The 10,064-nt window shown below is 42.5% G+C and overlaps 1 protein-coding gene across 1 annotated transcript in view; it reads left to right on the top strand.

The window, feature by feature from the left end:
- Nucleotides 1-2,245: 2,245 nt before the first annotated feature.
- Nucleotides 2,246-10,064, top strand: part of LOC137532699 (vomeronasal type-2 receptor 26-like) — a 59,695-nt gene continuing 51,876 nt past the window's right edge. Inside the window, exon 1 of the mRNA XM_068253528.1 lies at nt 2,246-2,499. Coding sequence (XP_068109629.1) covers nt 2,246-2,499 — 254 coding nt within the window. The remainder of the gene's footprint in view (nt 2,500-10,064) is intronic.

The following is a 10,064-nucleotide window of genomic DNA, read 5'->3' as shown; positions in this document are numbered from 1 at the left end:
TCTTTTAAAAGTACAGGTAAGTATTTCAGTGTAAGAATGGATGCAGTTTACATTTTCCCAGTGATGAACCAGCGTTGCCCGATTATGTATTTGGCTGGTGTTGGCTCTGCCTACTTTTTCTAACCGTAACACACAATTACTCAATGACCAAGTTTGTGGGATTTGCGGTCTTTGTCATCAATAATTTGCATTGAAGTTAAACAAATCTGATTGGCTGTTTGTGGCTCCACCCCATTTTATAAATTTGAGCCCCAGTCACCCAATGACCAACTGTATTAAGTTTGAGGCTTGTGCCATTAACAGTGCAAGAATGGCAGCAATTACATATTCCCCTTGACAATCAAAAAGGTGAATTTTGATTGGCTTTTGTAGGCTCCACCCATTTTCCTGACTATTAATCCCAGTCACCCAGTGACCAACAGTGTAAAGTTTGAGAACCCTACCACTAACAGTGTAACAATGGCTGAAGTTTGCATTTTCCCAGTTAAATTTGTATTTTTCTCCACCCAATGATGGCATTGGCCGGTTATATATTTGGCTGGTGTTGGTTGTGGCCACTTTTTCTAACCCTAACACACAACTATTTAATGACCAAGTTTGTGAGCCTTTCAGTCTTTGGCATCAATAATTGAAATGGAGCAAATATGATTGGCTGTTTGTGTCTCCACCCCCTTTTCTGAATTTGAACCCCAGTCACCCAATGACCAACTGTACCAGGTTTGAGGGTTGTGCCATTAACAGTGCAAGAATGTCAGCAATTAAATATTCCCCTTGAAAATCAATAGATGGATTTTGATTGGCTTTTGTAGGCTCCACCTACTTTTCTGAATATTAATCCCAGTTACCCAGTGGCCAACTGTGCAAAGTTTGAGAACCCTACCATTAACAGTGGCTGCAGTTTACATTTTCCCAGAGAAATTTGTATTTGTCTCTGCCTACTTTTTGGTTATGAGAATAAAAAGCATCCTATACTTTATTCCAGGTAATGTACTATGTGTGTGCCAAATTTCATTCAAATCTGATCAGCCATTTTTGCGTGATCGAGTAACAAACATCAAAACATCCGAACTTTCCCAAACCACTTCATCTAACCTTGACACACAGTGATTCAATGACCAAGTTTGTGAGCTTTGGAGTCTTTGGTATCAATTATTTAAATGTTCCCATTGAAATGAAAGAAATCTAATTGGCTGTTTCTGGGTCCTGCGTTGCTTTCCAATTTTCGCCAAAGTCTTTCTTGCATCGAAAATGCTATTTTATATCATCAGAAAAATTTAGCGTAAACACGGAAAAACAATATTTTACCACAAAAAGTGTGAAAACAATGTTTTACCCAAAAATGTTTAGCATGCATATGTGAAAAATCTATATTTTTTACTGCATTTTTGCTCCAAATTCAAATTTAACATGATTTTTTTGTGAAAATTAAGGCAAAAAGTATACTGGTATTTTCGCTGATGATCAATGGCAAGATAGACACTGACAAGTGCTTGCTTCAGACAGGCTGGCTGTCTTTTGTCGTCCTCCAGGCTCCACGTGCACTGTGTAGTTGTGGTGGAACAGATTTCCCCAAAGTTACAGACGTTAGAATATTTTTTTTTAAACTTTAGTGAAAAGTTTTATTGACATTGACAATATTATTGTTGGTCCTTCCCTATATTATTAACAAAATGCTGAAGTACTTGGTAGTATTGAACCCATCAGAGAATGTTTTGATTTACCACAAAAATTGGAAAACTTAAAAAGTTTTATGCCAATAAGAAGCCTTGAAAAGCCAAAAAGAAAATAGAAAAACTTGAAAATAGTAGGTAGCATCTGAGTCTTGTGTTTCGTCTATAATTACAGTGGTAAGCGGAAAACAGAATATCGTCATGGTAGTCGGCACTGGTGGAAATCAAAATTTCCACGGAATCAGATGAAAATCAGCATTTTTGACCATCCCAGGTTACTAGATGCCATAGCACCAGTTTTACTCCTCTTGTCCTTATAATTATTTGTTATAAAATACAATTGTAGAAATACATCAAGTGTGGCTAATAAAGAAATAGAATGGAAAAAAAACCTGAATTAGAAGTGACGTGGCTTTTAGAACTGTGGAGATATTTCAGCTCGGTGTAGCTGCTGCTGCTGGTGTAAATATTCTTCAGGAAAGGTTTATATAGTGAGAGGATTTGTGCTGATCACCAGCTGATGATGAAGGCAGGAGAGCTGCACCCTCGTAGATTCCATCATTCCTCCCTGAGACATGGAGAGGTCGGGACTGAGGCTTCTCTCCATCGTGATTGGTGTCACAGTCTATGGGGTCTTCCTATGTCCCTCATCCTGCAGAATATTCTACAACTCCTCTTCCCAATGCAGAATCACTGCAACCAGGCCTGACTCTCCTGTGCAGTATCACAGTGATGGTGATGTCATTATTGGGGGACTCTTCAACCTGAGATGGGGCCAACCTGAAACTCTTACCTTCAGGAAGCAAGCCTCTAGAATTTCATGCAGAAAGTAAGTGACCGTTTTTGCAAGTTAAATATTCTCAGCACAATACACTGCTTATGGGAAAAATCAAGTATGAATCCAGCAGGGCTAGTATAGTCAGAGCAGTGCTGCCCTACACGTGTTACCGGCCAGAGCAGTCATATACCGCAGAAATGTAGGGTTGTGCGGTCTACTCCTCCACTACACTACAGAAATAAGAGTTTCTGCAGGTGACACTGACACATACCGTGCAATGCTACATGCACAGCACTGGCCTTGCTGCTAGTATTTCAGTTTATATTTTACATTTTACATGGGCTATTGAAGACGTTACCCTCTTAACCACTTTGTCCTCCTTGACGTATAAAAACGTCAAGGAGGACAGGCGCACTCCCGCGGCCGATCGCGCGCATGCACACGCACTCCCGGCCGCGGATTCGGTAGCCACGAAATCAATGTATCGGGCTATGGAGCCCGATCACTGATTGCTCTCCCCCGCTGAAAAAGCGACAGCTTCTCTCGGAAGCTTCGCTCTTTCTGAAGCTATGTCCCTCTAAGCGTACATTGTACGCTTAGAGTGACGTCATGTAAACAAACTCGAGATTGCCATCTTGTGGCCAAAAAGTAAAACTACAAGTAAATTTAAAAAAACATTACAATACACAAATATTTCCCCAAATAAAACACTTTTATATCCCACCCTCCCAAAAATGCCCACATAAAATGTTTAATAAAAAAAAACAAAAAACATTACTATAAAAAAAAAACACATAAATATTTGCCTAAGGGTCTAAACTTTTTAAATATCTATGTAAAGATGAAATATTTCTCTCTATTTTTTTTTTTATAAGCTTGTAAATAGTGATGTATGCAAAACGGAAAAAATGCTCTTTTATTTCCAAATAAAATATTGTCGCGATACATTGTGATAGGGACATAATTTAAATGGTGAAATAACCGTGACAAATGGGCAATAACAATACGTGGGTTTTAATTATGGAGGCATGTATTATTTTAAAACTATAATGGCCGAAAACTGACAAATAATGAATTTTTTCATTTTTTTCTTATTCTTCCTGTTAAAATGCATTTACAATAAAGTGGCTCTTAGCAAAATGTACCCCCCAAAGAAAGCCTAATTGGTGGCGGAAAAAACAAGCTATAGATCAGTTCATTTTGATAAGTAGTGATAAAGTTATAGGCTAATGAATGGGAGGTGAACATTGCTCGGATGCATAAGCTGAAAACGACTGAGATGTTAAGTGGTTAAAGGACCACTGTTACAAGTGTAACATGTAAAACTTATACATATAAGATGTACATTTCTCTTAGAGGAAAAAGGCACTATAATTATTATTATTATTTTTGTATTATTATTCTTTCCTAAACCACTATGCCCCTTACAGGATGTGGTAAAAAGGAGAGATGACCACAGATTTCACAAAATCATTATTTCACATGGTAATTTGAAATTACAATGCAAAATCATGATGTGACATTTTGGGAAAAATCTTAATTAACATAATTTGTAATCGTAATCAGAAACCATAATTTCACAATTTTGCTAAATTTTTAAGTCATTTTGTGATGACTTGAGCGGTTAACACCAACGCCTCCATCCATGCTGTCACCAAATTGCTAACTATGTTAAAGAGAACCCGAGGTGTGTGTAAAGAATATTATCTGCATACAGAGGCTGGATCTGCCTATACAGCCCAGCCTCTGTTGCTATCCCAAACCCCCCTAAGGTCCCCTGCACTCTGCAATCCCTCATAAATCACAGCCGTGTTGTGAGGCTGTGTTTACATCTGTAATGTCAGTCTCAGCTGCTCCCCCGCCTCCTGCATAGCTCCGGTCCCTGCCCCGTCCCTTCTCTCCAATCAGCAGGGAGGGAAGGGATGCAGGCGGGGACTGGAGTTCTGCAGGAGGCGGGGAGAGCAGCAGACTGACACTATAGAGATAAACACAGCCAGCTCTGACAAGCTGTTTGTCAGCAGCGTGGCTGTGATTTATGAGGGATTGCAGAGTGCAGGGGGACCTTAGGGGGGTTTGGGATAGCAACAGAGGCTAGGCTGTATAGGCAGATCCAGCCTCTGTATGCAGATAATATTCTTCAAACCCACCTCGGGTTCTCTTTAAGGGGAAAAGTGGAAACAGGTTAAAAAGAAATGTTCAAAAAGACCTTGCAGTTTTTGAGACATTGATTTTAAAAATGCAAAGCAAAAATGCTTTTAAAAATGTAATTGTATTAAGTTTAAAAACTATTTTTCCTTTGCATTTTTTAAAATTGACTTTTCTCAGAAACTACAAGGTCTTCTTTTTGAATTGTTTTACTTGTTCCACCATTTCCCTTATCACAGTTACCAATTTTGGTGCCAGCATGTACAGGGGCCTTTGCTATTAACCACTACATTTGGCACCATCAACTCAATTTCCATTTTGTAATATGGCTATAATTGCAAAAATGTATGAAAAATGTTGTGTCATTATAATTAAATAAGATTATGGTCATCACTAGTAAAAAGTAGACAAATCTGACTGATTTTAGACTGGTCCATCGTCTGATGGAGAATTCTCAGTGTTTCCTTTATTCTTTACAAAATCAAGCTTGCACACTAATTTGGCAGCTGCAGTTCTGTAAGTGTTTATGCAAATAAAGAAATAACTGACAATCTCCCATGAGGGGATGGATGAGTCTTTAGAATCTGTCAGATATTCACTACCCACTGTAAGTGACATTGACATAGGAAAAAAGTCATTTCTAGTGCATTTCCTCGCAAAGAAATACACATTGATATGGATGTATTTAAAATGTTGCATATTTTCACAATACGTGTCCATTATTATTGTAATTGCAACAGTCACAATGGATCTAGCGCTCAACAAATGTAATAAGTCCCACTTGAATGGTTGCAGTTCATAAACTGTAAATGTCCATTAATATTATACCAGTTATTGTAATTAGCCTTTCAGTATTGTTTTTCTCGTACATATTACATTTTTTTTTAAAGATTGCTTATAGGGCCTTCCTGCTACTGAACACTCTGTGACACTGATGTACTGTGGGAAAAAATATAGACATAGAGGCTCCAGCGATGCTAAATCTTTAAAAAAAATGACCTGCTGTGAGGTGGCCAAAGTTTGTAACTTTCACTTGGGTCATATCAGAACATAGAAGGCATTGCTGACATGTCAGTGAGATACCACTCTGGTAATTGCAGTCCTGTGCAGCATCTGCAGTGTGAGTTATTTGTAATGAATGTGTTTACCCTCCCTGGATTTACTGACATCTTGTCATCTCATGCATGCATGAGGCTGCAACCGCACAGCTGCTGTTTCTCTGTCCTTCTCACAATCCCCACTATAGTCTGATGTCACCCAGGTGAGAGTTGCAGACATTTTGCCAGCAAGTAGCCAGTGGCGCTCGGATACCCCAATCACGGATTTCAGTAAATCAGTAAACCTACCTAACCAGCCCAAATCACATGATCATGTCTCTTGTACCCCAGAGGCGTAGCTAGTGCTTTCAGCGCCCGGGGACAAAGACTATTAATGCGCCCCCAAGGTGAAGGGTGCGGCGCACGCAGCGCGCCGCGCCAAAAGATGGGGCACGGCCACATAATGAATGTGGGCGTGGTTATGGGTGGAGCCAAATGTACAGTGTAAGCTGCGTACAGCTCTGCCTACCGCCTGTTAGCGACGATATGACGGCAGCGGCGGTAGGTGGAGCTGTACGCTGCTTCTTCTGCCCAATCAGTAGCAATCTTATGTATGACAGGGCGGCACGCTGTGGATCCGGCCCCCGCCTCCCTCCGCATTAAGCATTGCAACATTGTTACACTCGCCGCTACAGCCGGGCCGAGGCAGAGGCTGGGCAGGCTCCACCCTCTGAACGTTGGGCTATGGGGGCGCAGGGAAGAGTGCCTTACTTCTGTATTCTCTCCCCACGGTCCCAATCCTGTCACTGTGCCCTGCTGTTCCTCGCTCCTCGCCCCCGGCAAAGTATGGATCACAGCAGCCAGCGGGCGTACGAAGATTACAGCACACTTAACTCACATCCTGATCTGCAGGCTACAGTCTGGGCGCTAGAGGTCCAGGTGACAGGTCTCTTCTGTCTCCTCTGCAGCGCCACTGCTCACATGCTTCCTGATACACTATACAGGAAGTACGCAAGCGGCGCTGCAGAGGAGACAGAAGAGAGTGAAACCTGTCACCTGGAGCTCTAGCGTCCGGACTGTAGCCTGCAGATGTGAGTTAACTGAGCTGTAATCTTCTTACGCCCGCTGTGATCCATACCTTGCTGGGGCTGGGGGGCGAGGAGCAGGGAACAGCAGGGCACATGCTGATGCTATAAGTTGAAAAAAAATCATTAAAAAAAAGAGAGACAGACATTGTACCTAATCGCTGCCTGCTCTCCCCCAACACTACCAACCCCCCCCCCCCCTGTCCCAGGCTCTCCCACCCTCCATCCCTTAGTATGTCTCCTATAAACAATTTATGGAACCTGTAGGAAGGTTGGGTATAGATTGCGAGGAGGTGGAGGGGTAAGAGGGTATATATGACATGATGATAAGTATGTATGTCATATATACACCCCCCCCCCCCCCCTCCTTCAATCAACTATATACCCAACCTTCCAGCATGTTCCATTAACTGTTTATAGGAACACATGAGATGAGACAGATATACCTAATCGCTGCCTGCTCTCCCCCAACACTACCAATCCCCCCTCCATTTCCCCACCCCACCCCGTCAGGCTCACGCTCAGCCACCCACCCTCCCTCTCTCCCTCTGCCAGGCTTCAAGTTCGCTCACCGTCAAATATGCCTGTATAGGCAGACATTGCTGTGCGGTGTGCGCTGCCTCTGGTCCTGGGCTGCCTGGCTGATTTAAATCTGGTCCGGTCCGGCTGCCTCCACCTGGGCTCCACGCACGCTGTCTAGCCTCTAGGAAGGATTGAGCTGGCTCGCTGGCGGCGCATCTCTCTCTCTGCCAGCTGCCGCTCTGCGCAGCATTCCACTCGTATGGACGCTGCGCGGCGGTGACGTGTGACGTCACTGGTGACATCACTGAGTGGTGACATCCGGCCCGGCGCCGCAGGCGCCGAGGATAAGATAAATGTTAATATATATATATATATATATATATATATATATATATATACAGTGGAGGAAATAATTATTTGACCCCTCACTGATTTTGTAAGTTTGTCCAATGACAAAGAAATGAAAAGTCTCAGAACAGTATCATTTCAATTGTAGGTTTATTTTAACAGTGGAAGATAGCACATCAAAAGGAAAATCGAAAAAATAACCTTAAATAAAAGATAGCAACTGATTTGCATTTCATTGAGTGAAATAAGTTTTTGAACCCTCTAACAATAAAAGACTTAATACTTAGTGGAAAAACCCTTGTTTGCAAGCACAGAGGTCAAACGTTTCTTGTAATTGATGACCAAGTTTGCACACATTTTAGGAGGAATGTTGGTCCACTCCTCTTTGCAGATCATCTCTAAACCCCTAAGGTTTCGAGGCTGTCTCTGTGCAACTCTGAGCTTGAGCTCCCTCCATAGGTTTTCTATTGGATTAAGGTCCGGAGACTGACTAGGCCACTCCATGACCTTAATGTGCTTCTTCTTGAGCCACTCCTTTGTTGCCTTTGCTGTATGTTTTGGGTCATTGTCATGCTGGAACACCCATCCACGACCCATTTTCAGTTTCCTGGCAGAGGGAAGGAGGTTGTCGTTCAGGATTTCACGATATTTGGCTCCGTCCATTTTCCCGTTAATGCGATTAAGTTGTCCTGTGCCCTTAGCAGAAAAACACCCCCAAAGCAAAATGTTTCCACCCCCATGCTTGACGGTGGGGATGGTGTTTTGGGGGTCATAGGCAGCATTTTTCTTCCTCCAAACACAGCGAGTTGAGTTAATGCCAAAGAGCTCTATTTTGGTCTCATCAGACCACAGCACCTTTTCCCAGTCACTCACAGAATCATTCAGGTGTTCATTGGCAAACTTCAGACGGGCCTGCACATGTGCCTTCTTGAGCAGGGGGACCTTGCGAGCCCTGCAGGATTTTAATCCATTGCGGTGTAATGTGTTTCCAATGGTTTTCTTGGTGACTGTGGTCCCTGCTAATTTGAGGTCATTCACTAACTCCTCCCGTGTAGTTCTAGGATGCTTTTTCACCTTTCTCAGAACCATTGACACCCCACGAGGTGAGATCTTGCGTGGAGCCCCAGAGCGAGGTTGATTGATGGTCATTTTGTGCTCCTTCCATTTTCGAACAATCGCACCAACAGTTGTCACCTTCTCTCCCAGCTTCTTGCTAATGGTTTTGTAGCCCATTCCAGCCTTGTGCAGGTCTACAATTTTGTCTCTGACATCCTTGGACAGCTCTTTGGTCTTTCCCATGTTGGAGAGTTTGGAGTCTGCTCGATTGATTGATTCTGTGGACAGGTGTCTTTTATACAGGTGACTAGTTAAGACAGGTGTCCTTAATGAGGGTGACTAATTGAGTAGAAGTGTCTACCCACTCTGTGGGAGCCAGAACTCTTAATGGTTGGTAGGGGTTCAAAAACTTATTTCACTCAATGAAATGCAAATCAGTTGCTATCTTTTATTTAAGGTTATTTTTTCGATTTTCCTTTTGATGTGCTATCTGCCACTGTTAAAATAAACCTACCATTGAACTGATACTGTTCTGAGACTTGTCATTTCTTTGTCATTGGACAAACTTACAAAATCAGTGAGGGGTCAAATAATTATTTCCTCCACTGTATATAAAAAAAAGACACTGCAGCTGGGCGCCCTTGGGGACCTAGTGCCCGGGGGCACTTGTCCTACCCCGACCCCCCCAAGCTACGCGTCTGTTGTACCTTCTCCCTTCCCTAGTGTATTCTACATGATGGTGTGCTCCTTTTCTATGACTGCCTTAGACTTGTATTACTGGGCCTACCTAACCAGCCCACATCACATGATCCTGTATCTTGTACCCTCTCCCTTCCCTAGTGTATTCTACATGATTGTGTGCTACTTTCCTATGACAGCCTCGTACTTGTATTACTGGACCTACCTAACCAGCCCACATCACATGATCATGTATCTTGTACCCTCTCCCTTCCCTAGTGTATTCTACATGATTGTGTGCTCCTTTCCTATGACTGCCTCATACTTGTATTACTGGGCTTACCTAACCATCCCACATCACATGATCCTGTATCTTGTACCCTCTCGCTTCCCTAGTGTATTCTACATGATCGTGTGCTCCTTTCCTATGACAGCCTCGTACTTGTATTACTGGACCTACCTAACCAGCCCAAATCACATGATCATGTATCTTGTACCCTCTCCCTTCCCTTGTGTATTCTACATGATCATGTGCTCCTTTCCTATGACAGCCTCGTACTTGTATTACTGGACCTACCTGACCAGACCAAATCATATGATGATGTATTTTGTACCCCGTTTGCTTTGTATAGCTTTGTCCCATGTCATATAACCTTGTTACATCTCTCATCCTTGTATCATTATATGTATTTATTATCCGGTGCTAAGTAATATGTTGTCACTTTGTAAATACAAAAATAATAAT

This window comes from Hyperolius riggenbachi, chromosome 1 (genome assembly GCF_040937935.1).
Source record: "Hyperolius riggenbachi isolate aHypRig1 chromosome 1, aHypRig1.pri, whole genome shotgun sequence".
Lineage (NCBI taxonomy): Eukaryota > Metazoa > Chordata > Amphibia > Anura > Hyperoliidae > Hyperolius > Hyperolius riggenbachi.
The sequence above is the reverse complement of the archived record's forward strand: the minus strand, read 5'-3'. Positions and strand labels throughout refer to the sequence as shown.